Source organism: Lampris incognitus, chromosome 1 (genome assembly GCF_029633865.1).
Source record: "Lampris incognitus isolate fLamInc1 chromosome 1, fLamInc1.hap2, whole genome shotgun sequence".
Taxonomy (NCBI): domain Eukaryota; kingdom Metazoa; phylum Chordata; class Actinopteri; order Lampriformes; family Lampridae; genus Lampris; species Lampris incognitus.
The window spans coordinates 146,535,648-146,563,471 of record NC_079211.1 but is presented as its reverse complement, the minus strand read 5'-3'; the positions used below and the strand labels follow the sequence as shown (position 1 = coordinate 146,563,471).

At 46.4% G+C, this 27,824-nt stretch overlaps 1 protein-coding gene across 1 annotated transcript; it reads right to left on the bottom strand.

The window, feature by feature from the left end:
- Window positions 1–231: 231 nt before the first annotated feature.
- p2rx7 (purinergic receptor P2X, ligand-gated ion channel, 7) lies at window positions 232–25,929 on the bottom strand. Its single transcript, XM_056284530.1, has 13 exons — window positions 25,677–25,929; window positions 22,695–22,842; window positions 22,540–22,611; window positions 21,106–21,178; window positions 19,677–19,770; window positions 17,758–17,838; window positions 16,195–16,330; window positions 12,912–13,048; window positions 12,301–12,391; window positions 9,172–9,237; window positions 7,134–7,238; window positions 3,192–3,299; window positions 232–1,804 (listed from the first exon to the last, which is right to left on the bottom strand). The coding sequence occupies exons 1-13, from the start codon at window positions 25,793–25,795 to the stop codon at window positions 1,223–1,225; spliced, it is 1,812 nt and encodes a 603-aa protein (XP_056140505.1). The 5' UTR covers window positions 25,796–25,929; the 3' UTR covers window positions 232–1,222.
- Window positions 25,930–27,824: the final 1,895 nt, after the last annotated feature.

Genomic DNA, 27,824 nt, shown 5'->3' with positions numbered 1-27,824 from the left:
ACCCCCTAAATCTACTTTCGCTGGGTGCAGATGGACATCGCACCCACTTTATAATAAATCTATTTATTTTGTATACGATATGATGGATGGACACATTCTAGGTGAGATGAACCCTTTTTCTGAGGAGGGTCGCTGCGTTAAATACTATTTCTGCCCTATAAAGGCAAACTTCAGCGAGCGCTCCGAGTGTGCAGCGGAGAAAAATGACTTCAAAAGTTTTTTTTTCCCTGTTGTTTTATTTTTCATGTACAAGAGACTTGGCCAAGAGACTTGGAAAAAAGGGGCTCTTTGAAAATGTGGTGATTTGTTGATGTTAATAAGAGGCAATTCTTTACACTTGCTATCCTCCAATGACCCAAAACTGACCGGCCAGACTATCAAAGTCTCACTCCCAGTCCGGATAAGAGCCGCCAGAGTCCTGCAGCAGCCCACATCACATACAGCTAGCGGCTATGTTTCTGTTGTAGTTCAATCTTACAGGCACGAATGAGGGCCAAAAAACATACACGGGTCGTTTGCAGATAATAATAATATACCATAAACATTCATACCTATGAAACTAAACCCATCAATCACACACATCTCCTGTACTGCGGATGTGTAGCACTCATGCTTGGCTTTTGTTGAAATAGCCACTGACGCCCTTGTGTGAAATGACTGAGGACTTATGTGGTGTTTTCTCGTCGGCATTTGATAACTGTCATACGTCATGCGTCTGTGGATTTGGTTGTCAAAAGCAACGGCACATGGCAGATTGCAGCATGTTGCCATGGTGACCGCATCATCTTCGGAATCCGCCAAAAAAAAAGAGACGCGGACGACGATCAAAGGAGAGCTATGGCAGTCCGGAGATGGAAAAACGCAGGGGGACGTTAAGGAGCTGATGGCCGTCTAAGCGTCATGTCGCTTGTTTGCGTTACTTTTTTTCAACTAACAAAACCGGGTGTGTTTTCACCAAATTCATCAGCCAGTCAGTCACTCAGCCTCCATGTTGGCTCAGTAAATCAACATCCGCTTTCTTCTTTTGCTCAGCAGGACGGCAAATGTTGTGAAAACGGAATTCTCGGCAGGTCCGCTGGACTTTGTGGTACACAGACGAACCCGTGCAGGACTCTGGCTTCCGTCTCCTCCCTTTGTCAAGGTGGACTGAACACTGTTAGTGTTGTTAGTGGGTCAGTCTGTCGGCGAGTCTCTGAATTTGGTAATAAAGAGCCATTCTCCATCAGAGTCGTCCGTTTGAACAGGCCTGCATGGACACCACTCCACCCAGCCTGAACCCGCTGTACTGTCCATCAAGAGAGGGATACTCTGCCCGGATCCTCCGCACACAGCAGCTGGGGATTGCTGGGTGCGTGTCGAGTGGTGGAACCCCAAACCTCCATCTGATGTACTGCTCATAGGCACAGTGGCGCAGGGCGGCAGTTTGCATACCCTCCGTGGGCTGCCCGATGAAAGGGTCACGGTACAGAAGCACAGTGTCTAGGAGGGACCGACGGAGCACCAGCTGTTCAAACAGGGGGGAGGAGGTGATGCAGGGGCCGTCAGAGTGCCGGCAGCACAGCTCCTCCTGGGGGTGAGAGGAGGATTTGCAGTTGCCGCACACACACCAGGCTGGGCGAGCGGGACCGGAGTCTTCGCTGAGGCCAGACCCAGACCCTGTGTTGGACCCAGACCCTGTGCTGGACCCAGACCCGGGTGTGGGCTGGGGGTCGGGGCCGGGGTCACTGGCAGGTTTGGGGGGTTCGTCTTGTGGGTTTCGTTGCTGCAGGGCTCCCAGCATGGCTGTCAGGTGTCCAGTGTCCTCCTGGTGACGACAAGCCAATAGGACTGTTTAAAGCTGCATTAAGCGATGTCTTTATGCATGCCCAATAATCCAGGTAAGAAAATCAAAGAACTGATTCAACTTTCTTTGCTGCATTAAGCAATATTTTTGTTATTAAAAGGGAATCTAATGACTTCCTGTAATGTGAAAGGCACTTGTACTGCCGACCGCATTGAGAATCAACATGGCAGTCCAGTTTTCCTTAACCAGGGAGCCCGTCTTCAGCTTCAGCTCACTGTTTACATTATTTGGCCTGAAGGTGGTGGTGGCGCCCCCCCTCACCCCACCCCCCGCTACTATAAAACTGAATAAACTGCTCCTACGCGGCCACGGGTGAAGCTCACAGATTTAAGTAGGTTTCCACCGCCCTGGTGCCGGTGCCAGCGCAACAAAATCGCTGGAGCAGAAGTTGGAACCGGATGTCAGTGGCTATGGGAGGGGCTACCGCAAGAAATTCGCCACCCCTTAACCGTTGGCGCATGTCTGTTGGCGTTTAGTTTTGCAGTAAAAAGAAATTCGCTGCCATTTTGAGAAAACGAGTGAAAGTAGAGTGAAAGCTTCAAGAGACGACAGTTTTAAAGAAGAGGATTGGCGCCACCTTCCGGCCAGATAACGTTAAAAACAATGAGCTGCAAGTGAGTCTTCCTGGTTAAGGAAAGCTGAACTGCCGTGTTTGCGCTCGGCGGATCCTTTCACGTCACAGGAAGTCACTGTTAATATCAAAACGATCGCTTAATGCAGCTTTAATCAGCGTGTTTATGTCCGTGTCTTCATGCAGACATCCAGACATGACTAATTCCTCATGTGTGTATTCACACTCGGCCGGCACCGAATTTCAACTTGAGCTCAACTTTACAGAAGCATAAAACACAGAAATCAAAAACGTTGGTACACACATAATGAACTGAGGCGTGTGTTTATATTCACATTACTTTGGAAATGTTGCACTGTGCCGACCTCCCCACCGAGAAACCCAACAAGTCCAAGTTCAGGTGAAACAAAACTGATTCTGGTTCCAGCTGAACTTTTTCTGGTATGAAAGGAAAAATCCATATAAAAGTTTTTTTTGCTATTTTTCATCATTTTTATTATTATTATTTATTTTTATTATTGCTTTGAGTGGCTGTTGCAGCTAAAAAGCACTATAAAAATGCAACTTGATTGATTGATTGATTGACTGATTGATATTTCAAATCTTTTTGATTTTCAAGTTTTGTGGATGGATCCAAAACATCTCGGAATGAAATCCTTTTTATTCGTTCCCTTTTACAAATGAAAAAATCCACTGACACAAATACATTCACTGAATAACAGACAACATTAATCACTTCATCGGTTTTTCTCATTGTAAGTCAGTTTGAAAGCGTACCTGGTGCTGTTGTACAGCCATGGGCTTGACAAGCTGTAAGCTCTTCTTCTGTGACCTTTTCACCAGGCGGATGTGCGGCTCATCCACATAGGAGACGGAGAGAATGCACTGCAACAAAAGAAGAAGAAAAACAAAAAACAACTTTCAACCAGTTCAGATTGAGATAATTTAGAGCTAGTGTTCAAGAAGGTCCTGGGCTTGAACCCCGGGGTTCTCCGACCTGGGGGGGGGGGTGTCATCCCAGGTCGTCCTCTGTGTGGAGTTTGCATGTTCTCCCCGTGTCTGCGTGGGTTTCCTCCGGGTGCTCCGGTTTCCTCCCACAGTCCAAAGACATGTAGGTCAGGTGAATCGGCCGTACTACATTGTCCCTAGGTGTGAATGTGTCAGCCCTGTGATGGCCTGGTGGTCTGTCCAGGGTGTCTCCCTGCCTGCCGCCCAATGACTGCTGGGATAGGCTCCAGCATCCCGTGACCCTGAGTAGGATAAGTGGTTTGGATAATGGGTGGATGGATGGCTGGTTCAGATAGTCTGAATGTAAACTCATGGCCCTGACATCGCTTTCATCCACTGACCGAACCAAATTCAGGGTCGTGAGAGTCTGGAGTCTATCCCAGCATGGATCAGGAGCAAAGCAAGGAGGCACCCTGGACATGTCACCAGTCCATCACAGGACAAACAAACAAACTAACACACACACACACACACACACACACACACACACACACACACACACACACACACACACACACAGAGACACCATTCATACCTAAGGACAATTTACAGCCTCCAGTCCATTTCACGTGCATGTCTTTGGACTGTGGGAGGAAACCAACATGAACACTTTGAGAACATGTAAAGTCCAAACCGATGAGTTGGGATCGAACCCGGAACCAGACCTTTACATGCAGTTCCTTGGTAAAATTATGAGTCAGAAAAATATCTTTTAGAAATGTCTTTAGGGCGTCTGGGTAGCGTGGCGGTCTGTTCCGTTGTCTACCAACACGGGAATCGCCAGTTCGAGTCCCCGTGTTACCCCCGGCTTGGTCGGGCATCCCTACAGACACAATTGGCCATGTCTGCGGGTGGGAAGCCGCAGACATGGCCACCGCGAACAGGTGGGCGCCTGTTCGGGGTGGGGGGAGGGGGAACAGCGTGATCCTCCCACGCACTACGTCCCCCTGGTGAAACACCTCACTGTCAGGTGAAAAGAGGCGGCTGGCGACTCCACATGTATCGGAGGAGGCATGTGGTAGTCTGCAGCCCAGATAGCATCCGGATGTGGGCCACTTCAGGCAATGACATGGCACTGATGGTCTTCTTCTGGCCCTGACAAAAGGGATGTGAGCCTGAAGTGGCCCACATGTATAATAGCAAATATGGCCCAAATATGCCAAATCAGATGTGGCCCTTTTTTGGCAAAGATGCGGTGCTCTTGGCAACATGTAATCTGGATGTGACCCTGAAGTGGCCCATGTGGTAAATGGTGAATATGGCCCAAATATCACAAAACAAATATGGGCCACCTTTGGCAAATATGTGGCACATTGTGGCATTGCTATGGCTTGGTTCTGGCCCAGATCTGGCAAAAAGGAGAGGACCGCCCAAGTGCCATCATTCCATGCGGTATGTGGGCCGGATGAAGTGTCGGTGTGTGAAAATGCCAGGACGGGTCTGGGCCACAGCAATTTTGCTATCTCGGAGCCCTCCCCGGATCGGCAGAGGGGGTGGAGCAGCGACCCGGACGGCTCGGAAGAGTGGGGTAATTGGCCAAGTACAACTGGGGAGGGGAAAAAAAAAAGTCTTTATGCATGCTCCAGGTAAGAAAATCAAAGAAAGTTGAGGATCCTTTGAGGATGAGGATGTGCACATCCTTGATAGGGAGGAACGCTGGTTTGAACGGGGAGTAAAAGAGGCCGTCTATGTGAAGAGGGAACGGCCATCCCTGAACCAGGGGGCAGGGGTTAAGAGTCCATCTGTCACCATCTTACAATTCTGTGATTGTAAACATTCCCAAATCCTCTGTGAATAGTACACATGGCCATCGTAACTGTCGTTAATGGTCACACCCATATTTGCATATGAAACCGATCGTTGGTTTTGGTGGTTACGCCACTGTGTTGTTTATAAACACTGTATTGTTTATAAGGGTGGGATACCTGCAGTCACTGTGTTGTTTATAAGGGTGGGGATACCTGCAGTCACTGTGTTGTTTATAAGGGTGGGGATACCTGCAGTCACTGTATTGTTTATAAGGGTGGGGATACCTGCAGTCACTGTGTTGTTTATAAGGGTGGGGATACCTGCAGTCACTGTGTTGTTTATAAGGGTGGGGATACCTGCAGTCACTGTGTTGTTTATAAGGGTGGGGATAGCTGCAGTCAGTTGAGACTGGAGATTTACTGTGGCGGAAAGAGCGTCTTGTAAGCACAGTATAACCAGGGCAGTGAATATGCAGGACATAATGAATGGAACAGACGTGATATTAAAGTCCACCAGGTATTGCAGCGGCGGGTGGAGCAGTGATTGAGTGTTGGCTGGCAGAAAGAGAAAGCAGAGAGAGTGACGGGAAATGGAAACAGACCTCCACCGCATTAATTAATGAGATGACACCAGATAAAGTAAGGTAAGACGAGGCTCAGAAAACAAAGAGTAATAATAAAACCATGACACACGGTGTCGTGTGGGCAGCGACGCCCTGCAGAATAAAACTCGCCTACGGGAAACCATCAGACAGGAAGCCACAACGTCACACCCTCAATTTACATGTTAACATAAACTGTCTTGTGAGTTTGATGATCACATCTTACATCCTACCTGACAGCAAATAAAAACCAAGAACATCAGCATTAAAAGATAATGGCCACAGGGATCGCCGGTTCGTATCCCTGTGGTACCTCCGGCTTGGTCAGGCGTCCCAACAGACACAATTGGCTGTGTCTGCAGGTGGGAAACCGGATGTGGGTATGTGTCCTGGTCGTTGCACTTGTGCCTCTTCTGGTCAGTCGGGGCACCTGTTTGGGGGGGAGGGGGAACTGGGGGGGAATAACATGATACGTCCCCCTGGTGAACCTCCTCACTGTCAGGTGAAAAGAAGTGGCTGGTGACTCCACATGTATCGGAGGAGGCATGTGGTAGTCTGCAGCCCTCCCCGGATTAGCAGAGGGGGTGGAGCAGAGACCGGGACGGCTCGGAAGTGTGGGGTAATTGGCCAAGTACAATTGGGGAGAAAAAGGGGGAGGGAAAAAAATGTAAAAAAGATAATGGCCGTTAACCTCGGCACGGCACGGTGGCGCAGTGGTTAGCGCAGTCGCCTCACAGCAAGAAGGGATTGGGTTTGAGCCCCGGGGTAGTCCAACCTTGGGGGTCGTCCTCTGTGTGGAGTTTGCATGTGCTCCCCGTGTCTGTGTGGGTTTCCTCCGGGGGCTCCAGTTTCCTCCCACAGTCCAAAGACATGTAGGTCAGGTGAATCGGCCGTACTAAATTGTCCCTAAGTATGAATGTGTGTGTGTGTGTGTGTGTGAGGGCCCTGTGTGATGGCCTGGCGGCCTGTCCAGGGTGTCTCCCCGCCTGCCACCCAATGACTGCTGGGATAGGCTCCAGCATCCCCGCGACCCTGAGAGCAGGATAAGCGGTTCAGATAATGGATGGATGGATATCGGCCATTAAGCCAAGCAGATGTACACACACACCCAGACTTTTGTTTTGCTCCCGAGCCCAACACTGCGGACAGGGCTCGGTACAGACACCAAGACAGACACCTCCTGCAGGGACGATGACTAGTTTGTGTTGTTTAATTTGTCGTTTTGCCGCTTCATAAATCCAAATGCGTGGGCGAACCGGACCGGCCTCTCAGTGCATCCCACCTAGCTCGTTGCTCACTGTACTCCATCAAATCCCATCTCCCAGCTCCAGAAAGCCATCCCCGTCACGCCGCTTCACTACCTGCTGTTTGTCTTGGACCGACTCCACCTTCCGCTCCGAGTAGTTCTGTCTGGACTCCACGGAGTAACAGCTGGTCCCAATGAGCCAGTCGATGAACACTGTGGTCTGGGAAAACAAAGGGAGGTGTGTTGGTGTCATAAATCATTCAATGTGTGTGTCTGCATCACACACATTCATCCTCCATACAGCTACTGCTGTGACCGAGACCATGCAGATGAGCAGTCCGCAGAATCCTATTTACTGCACATTTATTTGCATGCATTTTTGCTAATATTATTACTCAGTGCATCGCTCTACGTCTGAATGTTGTATGAAGGACGCCATTTCATGTGTCTATGACTGTAAATGTGTCACATGTACATGGATAATAGCTTGTTTTGCTTTTGTTGACTTGTCCTACCACCTCCTGCACATGGAGAATCTAGCTGGCTCATGCAGACCTGTTTCACTTCATCTAGTACACACGCACTTGATTGACATTATCCTTATTGATTTCTGTAGACGTTTAAATCCGAATTTCAAATATGCAACAAAAACCTGTCTTATTTACATAATAATATACATTTGTTTACTTTGTGTCATGATGAGCAAGGCAGCTAGTCATCCATCCCTCCATTATCCAGGCCGCTTATCCTAACTAGGGCCGCAGGGATGCTGGAGCCTATCCCAGCAGTCATTGGGCGGCAGGCAGGGAGACACTCTGGACAGGCAGGCAGGCTGGCTGGCTGGCTGCCCCCCCCCCCACACACCTAGGGACACTTTAGTATGGCCAATTCACCTGACCTACATGTCTTAGGACTGTGGGAGGAAACCGGAGCACCCGGAGGAAACCCACGCAGACACGGGGAGAACATGCAAACTCCACACAGAGGACGACCCGGGATGACCCCCAAGGATGGACTACCCTGCGGCTCGAACCCAGGACCTTCTTGCTGTGAGGCGACTGCACTAGCCACTGTGCCACCGTGTCACCAAGGGCTAACATATTCTATGGAATACTGCTACTATGGCAATAGTACTTGCTATAGAGTACCCACTTTTAGTGTCCATCCATCCATTACCCGAACCGCTTATCCTGCTCTCAGGGTTGTGTGAGGCGACCGTGCTAACTACTGTGCCGCCGCACATTTGAATTTTTGTAGTGTGGAAACATGCCAGGATGTTTTCTATTTCTGCTTATAAAATCAAATATGAATGGACTGGACAAGATTCTGGAAGAAAATGGTGATGCTGCATAGTTATCATGGTAATACAGGTTGCATGAGCCATAGCCACATGTCACTTCTATTGGTTGACTGAGGACAGTATCATAGATTGACAATGCATACTACATGTGTTTTAATGGAAAGTTAATACTCAGCTTTGCGTGGTTCTGTTAGCACGCAGTATATGCCAACTTTTCAACTCATGAGCGTGTGAAAACAAATTTGTGCTTGAGAACATTTCAGAAACATGTCCCCGGAAACAAGCCATTTCAAGTGTGTGTACATGTTTAGCTATCCTTGTGTGGACATTTGGTCCACACAAGGATAGCAAAACCTGACAGCACGTACCTTGTGCAGACATTTCAGAGGTCCGCACAAGGAAAAGGGTCTATCTTAGGGTTAGGACTTGGTTTTAGGGTTACGGTTAGAATCAGGGTTAGGGTAAAGGTTAGGGTTAGGCATGTAGTTTGCGTGTTTAAGGTTAGGGTTAAGGGTGAGGAAATGAATGTAGTCAATGAGGGGTCCACACAAGGATAGTGAAACACGACTGTGTGTGTGTGTGTGTGTGAATCTAGTCAAATATCTAAAAATACTGACTCAAGATGAAAAAAATAATTCAGACCGCTACTTGCTTCAACTATTGCTGTTGCATTCTGGCTCCATCCCAGTGAGGAATGATTTGAAAACTGAACTTCTGATTTTAAAGGAGAGAGTTTGGTAAGGAGTCGGTGGGAGACGCTAGGTGTCTGTAAGGTTTTAGCATCGTTCATGTCACCAACTAACAGGGAATACAGGACTGCTACGATTCACTGTCAGCGTGTGTCTTCTCTCACCAGGGCGTAATAGGACAACGTAGATCCAATGTAGATGATCAGCTGGATGAAGCTGAACCTCCCCGCCTGCACAGAAAACACACCGTCAGTTTTTAGGTTTGATGACAGTCAGTGCGTTTACATGCACAGTCAAGTCAAGCTACGGTTATAGCTCCATTAGAAAATGTAACTGGACAACTGTCGTTGTCCCTGTATACAAGAACCGGGGGAGAATTGATTTATTGACGGGAGTATGTCCGACCCCGGTACGGTAGGTGGCGATATGCTCCCTGTCAGCTGGTTACTATTGGACCTTCTTCCGGTTGACCTATTGCATCACATACCAAACAAGCGACAAACAAGTTAGCAAGCCATGTACTTTAGGATATTCACCTCCTTTAGCTGACACAACATTAAGTTTGTCTCCTTGTCTGTCCAGAAATGCGTAGCTCTCACTCTAGCACTCGCCATGTTGATACTACGCTGTTCCACTTCCGGGTGAAAGACCGCCGCGGGACCTATGGATCATGCGCAGAACACCTAAGCCAGTTCGGGGCCAATTAAAGCGTATACATGCCAGAGTAAATCCATCCCCAACCGCATTATCTAGGTGTGTTAGTCCGACTTCGAGAAATTCGATTTAGTACGATTTCAGTCGGACTAACACGTTTACATGTATTTTAAAAGTCCAGTTTTAGTCAGACTAACACAACAAATCCACTTTTTCCAACATCATGTAAATGTTCTGAATGGTGCTCTTTAAAGGTCCCATCAAATGGAACAGTCCGGTGGGATTTAGTGAAGGGAGGGAGACCGATTTGACTGACAGCCAATCACAGCTGAGCATTTTTAGAAGAACGTGCACATCAATATGCGATTGGCTAGTTTCACTGTGGCGGTAGAACATTGCTCATCTTCTCTCCATCACACTTGCATTCATTCACTGGACTTTTTTTCTGTAAATTTATTTCTAGTTTTGCCCCTTATCCCACCCGATTAACCCAATGGCATATGGCCGGAACTCTTGTTGAATAACTCCCCTGGCACACATTTCCACAGGAAGGAGATAGTCGTAACAGCAGCTTCCTTCAAACTCATGTCGGCGGCTCTCGCTATTTTACACGGTGAAGCCTCGCATGGATTGCATCACCTTCAAGCCGCGAAGGAGGCGTAGGGAGAATGCTTTCAGTTGATTGGCTGCAGGCGCCCGGATGGGCCAGAGGGGTCGCTGGAGAACGACGAGTCCCCGAAAACTATGCCGATCTACACCCACTATCCCTCGGGTAAGGGTGGCCTAATGAATGCCTTACCCCGTGGACGCTCTGGCCGTGACCGGTTACGGCGAGTCTGGGATACGAACCTCCCAGCCACGTGACGAGCGGATTGCAGGAACGGCGGTTTAGTCCGCTTGGCCATCAGAGCGGCCATTCAGTGGACATTTTTGTTAGTGCACACCCCCAAGTGCAGGATGCCGTAACTTAAAAAAAAAAAATATATATATATAACATTTGTCAGTAAGAAAATTTTTTTTACTCTTAAAAATAAAACAAAAAAGTTAAATTTTTAGAAAAAGAAGTCTTATAGATGTAAATTAAGTAAGGGATAGTGTTACAATGGCCATGTTGACTATTCACAGAGGACTGGGGAATGTTTGCAATCACAGCACTGTAAGATGGTGACAGGTGTACTCTTAGTCCCCCCACTTGGTTCAGGGATGGTCGTTCACTCTTCACATAGGTGGCCTCTTTGACTCCCCGTTCCAACCAGCGTTCCTCCCTATCAAGGATGTGCACATCCTCATCCTTGAAAGAGTGGCCACTGGCCTGTAGATGGGTGTAGACTGGAGTCCTGGCCTGACGTGTTAGCTCTCCTGGGTTGTGCCGTCCTCCTGGCCAGTGTCTGTTTAGTTTCCCCAATTTACAAGTCACGGCAATCCTCCTTGGCACTTAACAGTGTACACTATACTGCTATGTTTGAGCCGGGGGACCCGATCCTTGGGGTGGAGCAGAAATTGGTCCACCCACCTGTATCATTTATAAGGTTGGGGATACCTGCAGTCAGTAGACTGACTGACTGACTACCACATGGTACTGGCTCAACTCGACTCCACTCGACTCGCTCCTGTGTCGTTTTCCATCAACAACAGACCACGGCTGGGATTTTCGGGTCTCCATTTTTTTAAATTTCAAAATGTACTTTTAAGATCACTCCCGTTTCGTCCGCTTCGGTATTTAATAACGCCGGATGATATCCTATGCGCGCATTGATGACGCAGTGATGCAAAATGACACAATGATGCATTTCTCTGACCAGTCAGAGGTCTGCATTGATTTTGGTGCCCGCTCCAGTGTTTTTGGAACCTCGACAAAGGTGGTGCCAGAAAAGTGGTAACAGTTACCAACATGCCGGTGCTTTCCAGTAATGGAAAACGAAAAAAGACGAGTCGGGTCAATAAGCCGGTAACCATGTAGTGGAGAAGGGGCATAACACTCCCAATTTAACACTCCAATCTGATGTATCACATGCAAACAAACTTATTCTTGACCCCCCCCCCCTTTTTCTCCCCAATTGTACTTGGCCAGTTAGGTTGCTGCTCCACCCCTGGAGCCACCAGCCGCTTCTTTTCACCTGACAGTGAGTGGTTTCGCCAGGGGGACGCTGCGCGTGGGAAGCTCATACTATCCCCCCCCCCCCCCCAAGTTCCTCCTGCCCCCTGAACAGGCACTCCGACTGACCACAGGAGGCGCTAGTGCAGCAACCAGGACACATACCCACATCCGGCTTCCCACCCGCAGACACGGCCAATTGTGTCTGTAGGGACGCGCGACCAAGCCGGAGGTAACACTGAGATTCGAACAGGTGATCCCCGTGTTGGTAGGCAACGGAATAGACCAGCACACTACCCGGATGCCCTATTCTTGACTTTTCATCATTTAGAGCTTGCAGTGACTCTGATAAAAGGTTTTTGTTCCCTGCACTGGTGTGAGGTGGAATAACAAAGAAAAAGCAAACACGGGTGACACAAAGACAGCACATCTTATAATAACGAAACTCTAAAAAGAAGGAAATAAAAGAAGGAAAATATGAAAAAAAAAATCAGGAAAATCATCAATGAATCAAGGGGAAAAAAAATAAAGGAAGCAGACAAACCTGTCCAAACACCATGATGTCAAACCGGATGCCAAACGCTTTATACAGTGTTCGCCCCTCGACTCCATTTTGTGTGTGGTACTTTGCAAACCTGGACATAAAACCCAAAAACACAGTTTAAAGTTAGACACTGAACGAGACACACGCCGTTAGATGAACACTTGAGAGGAAGAATGTTTGGAGACCAATCAATCGATCAAGCAACCACTCAAAAAAAAAAAATAAGTCAATATCTTTGTGGTCCCAAACAGGAGTTTGCTGTGCAGTCAGGATAAAAACAGTCTCAAACCCAATAGCCCCAGCAGACATCAGCAGATGGAACAAAGGAGGACTGTTCATGACCGTTGTGATTGGCCATGTTGGAAGAGTACCAGAACTGAAGGTTGTCAGTTCTTAGTTTTCAGAGCGAAGGAATGTTTTACGTCACAAAGACTTAAATTTCTGCAACATGGCACAGCACTGTAATTGCGCTGTAAAGAAAAATACATGACAATTTAAAAGATTACTATGTATAATATCACAATGGAGAAAGGCTTTTTCCTTATTTCTGATGGGTACACCGGTCACAGAGTGTGACCTCTGACCCCAGAGACATGCCCAGTCACGGTAACCTGAAGTTGAGGCCGGGGTAAAGCGTCCGGTTGCTCTCCTTCTCATCCAGCCGTCTGAAGGAGTATTTGGGCAGACACCTCTGAAACCACCGGTCCAAGTTGCAGTCCCATTTGATTTGGATGGCAATGACGCCCCCCTGTGGCGGATAGAGGTAACAGACTGAAACAGTAATTTCACTGAACTGTGGATGGCAAGCCGGAGCTGCCATCTACACAGAATGAGAGAATGACGACAGGATGTACTACTTAAGATCATTTTCTCTAATACAGCAAAAATTGCGGAACAGACCATTTAAATATGTTTTGTTTCTTAGTTGGCGTACAATATTTTAAAATGATCCCCATTATTACATTTCAGGCCTTTATATGGCGCTTTAAACCAGAGCTTCCTGCAGAGACAGGTTATAAAATGTTAAAGGAAGGATAAACCCACGGTAAAAAAAAAAGAGGAGATAGAACTTAATATATATTTACGATTCATGTGAAAATAAAATAAAGAGTTCATCCAACTCAGATCTGCATCTCTGAAAGTCAGTTTTAATCAGGATGTCCTCATCATGAAGGTTTCCATGTAAACTATGTGACGGTGTCAGAGAAATCCCCCGGAAGTATTGTGTAAACGCTCTGACGTCACGTCCGCTCAGCACACGGCCAGCAAGACTGGGAGCACTGGGATGGCAGCGCATAACATCAAGAGTTTTTTAAAGGACACCGTTAGTCTGATTCAGCCATTCCCAGAGACTGGGTCGAGATTTTATCTGGGTCGCCAAATAAATTTGCTGAATTTCTTCGTCTTTTAAGCTTTATATCTGCAGTACACCTTTAAGCCACATGAGGGAGTTGGTATTTCTACCACACTCACGGTTTCCGCCATAAGACTTGGACTGCTTTTATTGTCCTTGCCTCATATGCATGTCTCATACATACAAGGGAACGAAATTACGTTTCACAAGGACCACAGTGTCACATAAAAACAAATAACACACAATAAATATTAAAAACAAAAAGTGCATTAAAAACAAAAATCACTTCACAGACTTAAACTTCACAAGCACACCTTACACGGAGAGTGAGTAAGAGGGTCAAAAAGTCATCTTGTGCAAGGTCTAAGTGTTCAGGCTGTTGAGGAACCTCACAGCCTGAGGAATTAAACTATTGCAGTCTGGTGGAGGAAGCATGGATGCTGCGGTACCTCCTGCCAGAGGGTAGGAGGGTGAAGTGGATGTGGGAAGGGTGGGTGGGGTCCTTCATGATGCTAAGAGCCTCCCGGGTGCACCGTGTGTCATAGATGGCCTGGATGGAAGGGAGGGCAGTTCCTATGATCTTTAATTACCCGATATGCGTGTTGCACTTTCCTCCTGTGCACCAGACTGGAATGCAATACTAAAAACCAAGCAGGCCCACCCATTACATTAGCAACATGCAAGTAAAATTAATTTGCATGATTGGATATTATAAACTGCCCCAGTGCGCGCTGAAGGTCGCGTTCTGATGAAGCCAACCAAACTGCATCAACTGCAAAGAGCAGAGATGCAATTCTGAGGTTCCCGAAACACACTCCTCACCTTGAGATCCTGTCCACGAATATCACAAACAGATTCAAAGAACAGGGACAACCTTGGCGGAGTCCGAAATGGCCGGGATGAGAGTCAGCACCTCCAAGTCTGAGGCCGTGGTTCTCTACCAGAAAATGGTGGATTGCTCCCTCCGGGTTGGGGATGAGTTGTTGCCTCAAGTGAAAGAGTTCAAGCATCTCGGGGTCTTGTTCACGAGTGAGGGTAGGATGGAGCGGGAGATTGACAGGCGGATTGGTGCAGCACCAGTAGTAATGCGGACGTTGTACCGGACCGTTGTGGTGAAGAGGGAGCTGAGCCGGAAGGCAAAGCTCTCAGTTTACCAGTCAACCTTCGTTCCAACCCTCACCTATGGTCATGAGCTTTGGGTAGTGACCGAAAGGGTGAGATCGCGGATACAAGAGGCTGAAATGAGTTTCCTCCGTAGGGTGTCTGGCCTCAGCCTTAGACATAGGGTGAGGAGTTCGGACATCCGGAGGGAGCTCTAAGTAGAACCACTGCTCCGTCGCGTCGAAAGGAGCCAGTTAAGGTGGCTTGGGCGCCTTCCTTTGGAGGTAATCCAGGCACGGCTAACTGGGGGGAGACCCCAGGGTAGACCCAGAACTCGCTGGAGGGACTACATGTCCAATCTGACCTGGAAATGCCTTGGGATTCCCCAGGAGGAGTTGGAGGGCGTTGCTGGGGAAAGGGACATCTGAAGTGCCCTATTTAGCTTGCTGCCACCGCGACCCGACCCCGGAGAAGCGGCTGAAGATGAATGAATGAATGAATGAATGAATGAGTGAATGAATGAATTTGATATTTGGAGTAGGCCTGAAAAGATAATATTTAGGGTAAGTAAATAGCATGTAATGGGCCTAAAGAGGCCCATGACGTGGAATAGACCAGATGTGGTTAACCAAATGATTGTTGACTGTTTGACAACAACAATAACAACAGCTGTATTTAAACACAAGCCTAATTGTTCTGATAATAGACATGATCATTTCAAAAAATGTTCAACAAGAAGCATGTTTTTAATCGTACTGAATGTTCGTATTGCTCTGATGTAACTTATAACATTGACTCTCGTATGAAAGGCTAGCATACATTGTTTTAATGATAAGAGGAAAAAAAAGAGAGCCTGTTAACGCCGCCTAAATTAAATTATTTTGTCTCATTTATAAAGTATTTATATGTTTTCAATAACACCTGTACAAAACCAAGTTATGTTTTATCAATCTGTTCGAAATGACTGGTTTACCTATTCAAGATAATATAAATGAAATGGCAGTAAAAATTGTCAGAAACGTCCATTTATGCACAAATTTGCTCTTCTCATGATTCATAGATAAGGTCTATTGTGAACTGGATCTCAATGGATTGTAATTTTTAAAAAGTGTGTCCCCAGAAAAACAGTTTGGGGTCTGATTCATACTGGCTGCCTCCCCAGCCACTTTCCACCATCTGGTCTGTGGGAGTTGATTTGGGCTTTACGTGTTTTGTCTCTTCTGTATTGAAGAATGACATCAGTGAAGGTTCTCAGCATTGAGTCTATGTGACGTCACGTCACACAGCAACATGGCGCCTCCAGCGGCGTTACAGGATCACTCACAACTGTCTCATAAACAGTCAAACATGCTTTAAACTTTTCTTATGAGGTCTTTATACTACAAAATACGAACCCAGATGGATTCTATTTATATTTACTGTCCCTTAGGTCCCCTCACCTCCACAGCCATCTTGGAGAAATCCTCCTTGGCCTCTTTCACGATGTCTCCCAGCCGGAAGATAGGACAGAGAGGGTCAGTCCTACGCTGACAGTGGCTCAGGTAGCTGTCATTCATCCACGGCAGGATGTTCCGTCTGTCCAGGCGACACAGACGTCAGTGAAATGAGAACAGAAATAAAACAACATACAGGACCATGTGCCATGACCGGACACCATCCTGCCTTCTGCTAACAGACTTATGACTTTGCTCCATCTGTATCCTTTATTCCCTGCACTTTCATCCATATTCACTTGAGCCTGATGCACTTGAATCCACTATTTTTCAAATTTGATTTTACTATTTTTCTTTTTAGCTGATTCTAAATTTAATTCATTCATACTTTGACCCGTGTCTACATTCTCATTACAAGTGTATTAATATAATGTGTATGTGACAAACTCTGATTTGATTTGATTTAATTTGGTGTACACGCATGAATGAAATGGCTAAATTGTACAGCCAAGATGAAGACAGGTTATTAAAAAATATCTTGCCTCAAAACCAAAGACTACAAAACAACAAAGAGAAAATAAATTAATATGACCAGCAAAACACACCTGACTTTTCCTTTCGACAAAACATTATATTATGAACAGAGTAAACATATATGACAAAATTTGAATTTAGCTTTTCTTCGTAATTTCCAATTCATCCATTATCCAAACCACTTATCCTGGTCTCAGGGTCGCAGGGATGCTGGAGCCTATCCCAGCAGTCATTGGGCGGCAGGCGGGGAGACACCCTGGACAGGCTGCCAGGCCATCACAGGGCCGCCTATTATAAAAGCTAATATCAAAAAGGCAAAAAACTAACTAAACCACCACCGCCACACAAAAGACTATTAAAATGAAATAAACTCTATATTGATGTAAAACGTATCTCTACAATAACGACTCTATTGTCTCACTGCTCGTGATTAAACACCAGAGGTAGCTAACATTAGATATGACATTTTAAATTGGTAATGAATTACCAAGCCATAGGCACAGCTAGCTTGCTATTTAGGCAACACTGGAAATGAAAGGGTGAACTATCACGTTAGCTTAAGCTAGCTAATGTGAGTTAGCTAAACTGTAACTTAATGTGAAAGCAGTGGACAATGAAGACTTTGATCCTGAACACTTTTGGATGTATTTTATGGATTTTGGGCTGCTGATCACGAAAATCACCTTAATATTTTCCTATCTCATACCGTTTTGTAGATATAACCTATTTTTTTCTAAGATTTCCTGTCATATTTTAAGTCTATTAGTATATTGCTCACAAAGCAAGCTGTCAGTCCAAGCATGCCTGGGCATAATTTCAAAATTATTCCCAATTTCCAATTCATAACTCGTTCATTTCTTATTTTAATGACTTAATGTGTGTACTTAATGTGTAGATGAATTATTGACGCTCCATTTTCTGTTTAAATAAAAAAGCAACAGATATTCTCTGATATGAATGTACAGCCTCGGAGCTTTTTAAAACTGTTCCCCACCGGGAAAACCCTTTAGCAAGAGAAGAGAATGACAGACTGACCGGATGAAGTTGAAGGCAGGAAATCGGATGTTGTTTTTTATCAGGACAGTGAAGTTCTCAGCTGCTGCCAGCAGAGCCGGCCTGGATGGAAACACAAAAATACAAATACACTGTATCAGGAATCAGCTGACTGAAGTGGTCAGGGTTTTGGGTACTTTATTGTTGCATAACATAACACTCGTGAACATCTTCACTTTGCTTCTTCTCTTCCTGATATGCTACTCTGCATCTTCTCCTCTACCCCAGCATCTGCCTTCACAGACCCTCTATTGCCCACTAGTGACTATCCTGCTTTACTACAGCTGTGAACCAAAACAATGGAGTCATACAATAGAAATACAAAACTTTAGTGGCGCCACTGCAAAATGTTAAATAAATAATAAATGGACTGCATTTATATAGCGCTTTTCTAGTCTACCGACCACTTAAAGTGCTTTTTGTATGCCTTACATTCACCCACTCACACAATCATCCATCCACTGATGGTGGAGGCTGCCATGCAAGGTGCCAACCTGCTCACCAGGAGCAGTTAGGGGTTCTGTTTCTTGCTCAAGGACACTTCCACATTTGATGTCACGTCTGAATGACAATGATTTTAGATTAAGAAGAAGCTAAGATAAGATTTTTTTAAAAACTTTATTTCCCCTTTTCTAGTTTGGCACTCCCTGTGTGTTCCTGGATGAGCCTTATGCAGCGGCGGGGCATGCATGGTGGTCGTCTGGGTAGCTGCAGGGGGGCCATGCTAGATGAACCTCCCCTTGTGCCTTCCTTTGGGGAGGGTTTCTCCGACTGCTATGTGTGCCTCCTTCTGGGAGGTGCTGGGGCAGGTGTGGCTTGGTGCCCCTGGGCGGTGTAGGAAACTCGGCCAGCTGTGGAGGGCCTGGCTGGGTGTTCTGCCCACAATTGTTGGTGTCTACATGTTTATAATGCTGTAGGGCTTTATGTTGTATTGTCTATAGTGTTGGCGCAGTGGTTAGTGGTTGGGTTAGTCCAACCTTGGGAGTCGTCCCGGGTCGTCCTCTGTGTGGAGTTTGCATGTTCTCCCCGTGTCTGTGTGGGTTTCCTCCGGGTGCTCCGGTTTCCTCCCAGTCCAAAGACATGCAGGTCAGGTGAATCGGCCGTACTAAATTGTCCCTAGGTGTGTGTGTGTGTGGGAATTGTGATGGCCTGGCAGCCTGTCCAGGGTGTCTCTCCACCTGCCGCCCAAATGACTGCTGGGATAGGCTCCAGCACCCCTGTGACCCTGAGTAAGGATAAGCGGTTTGGATAATGGATGGATGGATGTCTATAGTGTGTCATAATGTGTTTTATGTGATATGGAAAAAAATATCACAAAAAAAAGAACCACACTTCAGTGGCTCCACTGCAAAATATGACCATGATATGGTTATTTTAGATTAAGAATAAGATAAGATGAGGTGATAAGATAAGATAGGGCACCGGGTAGCTGAAAGTTTACATCACATGGCACAACTGCAACGTCTCTGGTTCTGTTCCAACCAGTGATATTTGTTGTGTGTCATGCCCATCTCTCCCTCCCCTTGTTTCCAGTCTGCCACTTCACTTTTCTTTATCCAATAAAGGCAACAATGCCACAAAAAAAAGAAGTTAAAAACAAAGAAAAGCAAGGGATAATTGAAGCAAACCTCCACGTCGCTCATCGTTTTTCAATAGAACATCACCTCAGAGTGGAATATCCCACCTATTACATGCCTTATGAAATATACCTTATGAATGACATCGATACACTGACAGAAAATTTCTTTTTTACTTAGCTTGCATTTTTTACTGAAGTTTGACTAAATATCAGGTGACTGTTTTCATTTTCCATAACATGAATAGTGTTTCACTTATTTATTCATTTATTTTTACAGGGGCCACAGCAGAGCGATGTTAGCGTTAGCGGGCTTGTGTTTCACCTGGGCGGGTTTCTCTTGGTCTCTATTGGACACCACGCAGAAACCTCACAGGTCTTCCTAAATCCGGACTTCACACAAGAGCCAGTCTGGATCCCTGAAAAAGCAAAGAAAACCTGTTATAAATGAATACACTGCATCGCTCTCCGGTAAGTACAACCCATCCACACAGGTCTTTCAAAGGGATGTAGATTCTATTTTTTAAAATGATGTGATCTTCTAAGGTTTTTCTACAATAAAAAGTTGTGTTCATATCCTTGCATCTTTATGTCTAAACTGACTGAGCAGTTAAATCTCAGCTAATCATAGGGTTATGATTTCTTTTTCGTTTTTAAATTTCCACCTATTTCTCCCCAATTCCCAGGGAGTAAAATTGCTGTGGCCCGGACTCGTCCCACACCGACACTTTCATCCGGCCCACACACTGCATGGAATGATGGCACTTGAGTGATCCACTCCTGTTTGCCAGATCTGGGCCAGAACCAAGCCATAGCAATGCCGCATGTGCCACATATTTGCCAAAGGTGGCCCATATTTGTTTTGTGATATTTGGGCCATATTCACCATTTAGCAATCGGGCCACTTCAGGGTCACATCCAGATTACATGTTGCCAACAGCAACACATCTTTGCCAAAAGAGGCCCCCATTTGATTTGGCATATTTGGGCCATATTTGCTATTATACATGTGGGCCACTTCAGGCTCCAGGCCACATCCATTTTGTCAGGGCCAGAAGAAGGCCATCAATGCCGCATCATTGCCTGAAGTGACCCACATCCGGATGCTATCTGGGTTGTATCTGGCCAATTACCCCACTCTTCCAAGCCGCCCCAGTCGCTGCTCCAGCCCCTCTGCCAATCCGGGGAGGGCTGCAGACTACCACATGCCTCCTCCGATACATGTGGAGTCGCCAGCCGCTTCTTTTCACCTGACAGTGAGGAGGTTCACCAGGGGGCATAGCGTGTGGGAGGATCACACTATTCCCCGCAGTACCCCCCCCCCCGAACAGGCGCCCCGACAGACCAGAGGAGGCACACTGCCGTGTGTGTGTGTGTGTGTGAGAGGTATTCAGTGATTATAAAGCGCTTGGGTGGTTGTTGCAGCTACAAAAGTGCTATATAAATGGAATTCGACACTTTTTAATTGAAACGAAAATAGAAATCATGTTCTTTACAATTATCCTGTTTTGTTCGATGAATCACATTCATCTGTTACTGGTGTTGAGGGAAACTGGTCACCATGGAGAGGGGAAAGTGAAATAGATGAAGTGAAACTAAACGACTCGACACGGAGTCACTTGTCAGGGAATACAACTAAATATAATGGTTTCTGAATATACAATGTACGTTTCTCATCTCACACTACAAACACAGTGTAATGGATGTTACGGATCGCTGGGGCATGAAACACACATGGAGAGAAGTTACTGTACCGTGGCTGTGCTGGGTCGAGGCTCCTACCTCACAGTCCTTGTTAGTTTCACACACTTTGCCATAGGGGAGCACCTGTAATGGAAAAACTGCTGCAAAATCAGATTTAGGGTTTTAATCCACCTCAAATATTGATATCAGTTATTGTACATTACTGATAAACTACCATCACATTGGAATTAACTTTAAAATTCTACTACAACTACTACTAATAATCATAATAATTACTAATAAAGTTATAAGAAATATTTTTGTTGTATTTTATATATATATATTTTTACTTAAGAATGCACTGATCTTTTGTCTTTTATCGCTCTATACTAGGCCTATGTCTTTTTTCACAGTGACAGACTAAGTACCCCCTTCCATTTCACTGCATGTTTTACTCTATTTCTGTGCATGTGACAAATATTATATATATTATATTATTATATATTAATTATATATATATTCATATGAAAGTCAGTAGGAGCAAGACGGAATACCTATGCGTGAATGAGAGAGAGGACAGTGGAATGGTCAGGATGCAAGGAGTGGAGGTGACAAAGGCATTGGAGTTTAAATACTTGGGGTCAACTGTCCAAAGTAACGAGGAGTGCAGTAGAGAGGTGAAAAAGAGAGTGCAGGCAGGGTGGAGTGGGTGGAGAAGTGTGTCAGGAGTGATTTGCGACAGAAGGGTACCAGCAAGAGTTAAAGGGAAAGTTTACAAGATGGTTGTGAGACCAGCTATGTTATATGGTTTGGAGACAGTGGCACTGACGAAAAGACAGGAGGCGGAGCTGGAGGTGGCAGAGTTGAAGATGCTAAGATTTTCACAGGGAGTAACGAAGAAGGACAGGATTAGGAACGATTATATTAGAGGGACCGCTCAGGTTGGACAGTTTGGAGGCAAAGAAAGAGAGGCAAGATTGAGATGGCTTGGACATGTGTGGAGGAGAGATGCTGAGTATATTGGGAGAAGGATGCTGAATATGGAGCTGCCAGGGAAGAGGAGAAGAGGAAGGCCAAAGAGGAGGTTTATGGATGTGGTGAGGGAGGACATGCAGGTGGCTGGTGTGACAGAGGAAGACGCAGAAGACAGGAAGAAATGGAAACGGATGATCCGCTGTGGCGCCCCTAACGGGAGCAGCCGAAAGTAGTAGTAATTATATATATATTCATAATATTATATTTTATATATTATCATATATTAGTTATAATTATCATGTTATAAGAAAATGATAATGTTACTGATAAACTACCATCACATTGGAACTAACGTCAACATTCTACTATTAATACTACCACTACTGCTACTAATAATAATAACGATATTAATAATGTGGTGGCCTTAGTGGAGAGTATACAGGTGTTTCTACTGAATCTACAAGTAAAAGCAATACAAATATGAATATTACTATTGATGATCATCATAAGAATGAAGAGGATGAAGGCACCTCTGGACATTTCCCCTGCTTTTGGTTCTGTGTCACAATGACGTTGGTCACCACAAAGAAGGAGTTCCTCCCCTAAAAGGAAACCAGATCGATAATAATAAAAATCAGATTCTGGTGACGTCCCGTGGACAGCGCACAGACGAAGAGGAGCCCACCTGAGGAGTGGGGCTGTAGTCCACGTGGTCCCACACCAGCGGGCCAACGCCGGGCAGGCTGGCCAGGGCCACCCCCTTCACCTTGGAGGTGACGGAGCTCACCACCAGGTCAAAGTCTTGGTATGTTTTGTTCCACAGCAGCATTACGCTGCAAATTAAAAAGAAAACAGTTACCTTTTGTTAGAAACACGTGACTTGGTGTTCTCGTTTAATCGCCACGGTATCTTGAACGCCGCCAAATTCCTTATTCCCGTCGGTGCCGCCATATTGGAGCACGACCTGGTTGTGAAGGCGCGTAGCAACGCGTTCCCGCCGCGGTTTTGCTCGAAAGTGCGTTTAAAAGTTATGAAAAGCACATTCTTACTTCGTAAAATTGTTTTTGTTTCGTTTAGTTAAACTTGATAAGTAGCTAGCTCTGACGGAAGTAGGAACAATTCTTCGAGTTAGTGTCTACCGTTTTAGGCCATAAGCCTACCCGATCAAACGTATCCGACATGGCGGCAACGGTACCTGTATCCAACATGGCGGCACCGCTGCCTGTATCCAACATGGCGGCAACAGTGCCTGTATCCAACATGGCGGCAACGCTGCTGTATCCAACATGGCGGCAACGCTGTCTGTATCCAACATGGCGGCAACGGTACTGTATCCAACATGGCGGCAACGGTACCTGTATCCAACATGGCGGCAACGCTGCCTGTATCCAACATGGCGGCAACGCTGCCTGTATCCAACATGGCGGCACCGAGACGGTGACGTGGCCGACGGGAATAATGAATGATAAACGCGAGCGGCGCTTCGCCACCCGAATACGATCAACTGAAGGGGGGGCGAAGCAAGACTAAAACAAAGGAAAAGGCACTCGGGTAGTGTAGCGGTCTATTCCGATGCCTACCAACAAGGGGCTCGCCGGTTCGAATCCCCGCGTTCCCTCCCTCCGGCTTGGTCGGGCGTCAGACACGAAATTGGCCGTGTCTGCGGGCGGGGAGCCGGATGTGGGTCTGTGTCCGGGTCGCTGCACTTCCGCCGTCCGTATATCAGGCGGCTCGCCTGCACGGCGCCATCTTCTTCGTCTGGTTTAGCGGCGGTTCCGAAAACGCTGCTTCCAGTCCGGCCACTCCGCCTGGCTTACCGGAGGGAACGTTCGTCGGGGGGGGGGGGGGGGGTTGAATTTAACCACGACCCTCTCGTTGTTTGGGGCTTTCTTTAGCTTTCGCCGGTTTTAATGAATCACCGTCACACAGCACTCATGTACACTCCCTCCGGAACTAGTCCTACGTTTCCTGTATAGCGACGTACGTCACACCGTATATGCGCAAGCGCATTTGGCTACCGTATATGGCGGTTATGTGTCCGGGTCGCTGTAAAGTTGTTAAATCTAATTCCAAGGCAGCAACGTCATGTTTCAATTCCTTTATCAACTTCTTTAGCTTCAGTGCTTGGCAATCGTAACTACCTAAGGCGATTCTACATTTCCGGGTTCTTTTCTTCTTTTGTCTTTCAACCCACAACCGCTCACAACAAAATGAACCAAGAGCGCCCCCTAATGGGAAACCCCCCCCCCAAAACAAACATCAAGTTACAACACAAGAAGCATCACATGCGTTATAAACCATAAACATTACAGCCGCTGCACTAGCGCCTCCTCTGGTCGATCGTGACGACTGTTCGGGGATGGGGGAACTGGGGGGAGGGGGGATAGCGTGATCCTCCCACGCGCTACGCCCCCCCCCGGCGAAACTCCGCACTGTCAGTTGAAAAGAAGCGGCTGGTGACTCCACATGTATGGGAGGAGGCATGTGGTAGTCTGCAGCCCTCCCCGGATCGGCAGAGGAGGTGGAGCAGCGACCGGGACGGCTCGGAAGAGAGGGGTAATTGGCCAAGCACAATTGGGTAGAAAAAACAAAAACAAACAAAGGAAAAATATGTTCAGCTGACAAACACAAACGTCTGTACAGAAGACTACATAACAACACAATAGATAAGTAGACAATAAGTAGAAGCAGAAGCCCCCTGGTCAGTGGCGGCTGGCCAGTAGAGGGCGCTGGGGTGCCGCCCCCTTCAAATATCAAGAGATGAGAATCTACTTAAACATGTTAAATATAATTTAGTTGTATAATGTCAATAATTATGAAATAAAAATTTTATCTGGTTGGTTTCTGCCTGAATACATATACTTCCTGGGTGAGGGGCGCCGGCCAAACCAGACCTTATGTAAGCCCTCAAACTTGTGGCGAGCATGTGACCTGAGGCTGCTGTCTGATTGGTTTCTTCGGATTTTCCAGGGGGCGCAGTTCTGTGCTGCCCCAGACACTCCCACTTTTATTGGCATTGAATTGGTATTGTTCTAATGTTTTTTGATTTGCTGTGATTGGACAATTCTCGTGGCTGTCAATCATGTTCACACCCTCCACGACGCGTCGTCTCGGCTGTCAATCATCCACCGTCTACGAACCCTGATAAAATCTATGGGCTACATTGTTCTTCTTAATAACTCTGTGACTGTGTGGACACTAAAGCAGCTGTCAGGTGTGCTGCGCCAAGCTAAATTGCGCCCCCCCCCAAAAAAATTTGTTTTAGCACCAGCCGCCACTGCGAACAGGAGCCTAAACTACATTGTTTCTAGTGAGAAAGTCATGTCAGGTCATGTAGAAACACAAAACCAAGTATATTTCCATCAGCCAGCTATAGAAGGTTCCTCGTCCGTTGTTGTAAATTAATTGCACAGAATATAAAGATATTACAAACTTTTCCCTTTGACATATCAACTATACAATTGTTGCTTGATACCCCCCCCCTCCCAAAATAAAGACAGTATAAAGTCTGTAATTACTGACAAAGTCAATGGTGCAACATATCACAGAACAACGAGAAAGGAGATGGATGTGGTTAGGGGCGGTTTGGGGGGGCTCGTGGTATAAAGTGGAATTCTACTGACTCGCGTTCCAAGACGCGGAGGCGTCAGAAACATGTCTTACTCACCAGATGAACATCAGAATCAGCCCGTTCAGGGTCCATTTCAGCGAGCCCAGTCTCACGCTCCTTATCCGGACCAGTTTGTTGGTTTCGTACTGACAGAGATTGAACAGCTTGCTCGACATGTCTTTTACCCGAGGAGGATTTTGAGGAGGAATCTCTCTGACTCATTCGGGACTCTTCTCTCCTTCCTGTGTGCGGGTCACATGTGCAAGCGTTTCTGCAGCTGTCCGCAGCGGCACCCAGGCCAGAGAGACTGTCCCGCCAAGTTTCGCATCCCCCCCGTAGAAAAATGTATCCCAGACACGTGATTACCCGCCTGCCGCCCAATGACGGCTGCGATAGGCTCCAGCATCCCCGCGACCCTGACAGCGGGATAAGCGGGATGGACGGACGGATGGATGGAGCAACATGAAGTTGGACGGGCCCCGTTATAACAACGTGATCTGCACGCGATCCCAAACTGATGGTAGTTCGTCCAGTCGTGCAAAAGAATCAATAATTGATTGTGATTCACGTTTTCTACTCTGGTCATTTGGAGAAGATGCAGACGAGCCGAAAGCGTTTTCCCAGTTTGCAGCTGGCCCGTTTTCACTGTGCTACTTTTGTTAAACCCAAGTCGACGGAATAGACATAGTAACAAGAGAGTAAACTAAGCAATCTCCGCCATATGTTTAATTTCATCCTCCTCTTAAGTGGAAGTGGAGACCCAAGGTCCGGTTTAGCTGACCATAAGGGATACGTATTCTATCGGTGGGTACAAATCTCGGCAGAACACGTCCCGAGGTCCGGTTCCGCTGGTTCGGTTCTGTCTTCTCTCTGGTCGGTCTTTCTGGGTGGCAGATTAAATGCATTCAAAGCCCGAACAAAGCGGACATCCGCTGTTATCAGTCTAAGTCCGTTTTGCTTTACCGAGTTCAGAGATGTTGTATAGCCAGCTGACGGAGCAGAACTCGGTTTCTTATTCCAATTCTTCATTCCACCTTAAAAGATTCTGCAATGGCGTTATTTGGCGGGTAGGTGGCAGTGTAGCCCTTTACCTCTAATCTGTAATCAATACTGGGGAGTAGAAGAAAAAAACAAAAACATTTACTTTGTAGTTCCATGTTTTGATTAGAAATACTTAATAATGTTGAAAATCTACTTTTAAAATGCACAGTCACTATGAGACAAGATGGACTGTGTAATGATCTGTGCCCTCTGGCTATGTTAACTTATAACATTAATAAAGCAAGGACGACTTCTCTCGTGCTGGGTGTTTATTCACCGACCGGATTCCGACTGACGTTGTTACGTACATCACGTGACTTTGTTGTGGCGCTACGGAAAGCCGTAAGGGACATTAGCAAATCAAATATTACTAGCAAATATTACATCTCCCTTTTTCTGAAAAGTGCTGCTTTCTCTGCAGAGATACAGACCACGTTGAGCACGTTTATAAGCGAATACAATCTTAATAAGAAAGAATATGAAAGTGGAACTCTTATATAACTGGACTGCAACAAAGTAGTGTAAAACATTTCCTTCACTGTCTAAATGTGACACCGTAATAACATTTCATCTTTTTTTTTCATTTCATTACTGGTAACTGCAAACAGCAGGTAGGTACACAAGGTAAGTGAACGCTGTAAATATTTCTTTTCAAAACATAGCAGGTATAGTACAGGTTGGTGTAAAATTCTCTTTTTTTTTTTTAACATTCATAAGTCAAGGATTTGTCTTGGTTTGATCGTGCGACCTGACCTCGTGGTGTAACCAGGCTGTGTGTCTGGTTGTCGCTGATTGTTCGTGTCTGGAGGTTCAGCATGCTCTTGCTGATGGGCTTGTGTGTTGTTGTTAGCGCTGGTAACAGTCTGCTGTGAAGTGTGTGTGTGCGTAGTGTGAGTGTTCACTCTGCTTTGTCGCAGGTGTTGACGGTTGCGTTGGTAGATCTGACCTTCTTTGGTTTGGATGTGGTAGCTCCTCTCTGTGTTCGCTGGTCTTTCCACAGTTGCAGGTCTCCAGGATCCATCCTCCTGCCGGAAGCGGATTGGTGTGCCTGCGGGCAGGTGGGGCAGAGGTTTGGCTGTTCGGTTGTAGTATGCCTGCTGGCGCTGTTGACATACCTCTCTCCTTTTGTGAACATCCTCCTGACTGGCGATCTGTGGCTGCAGG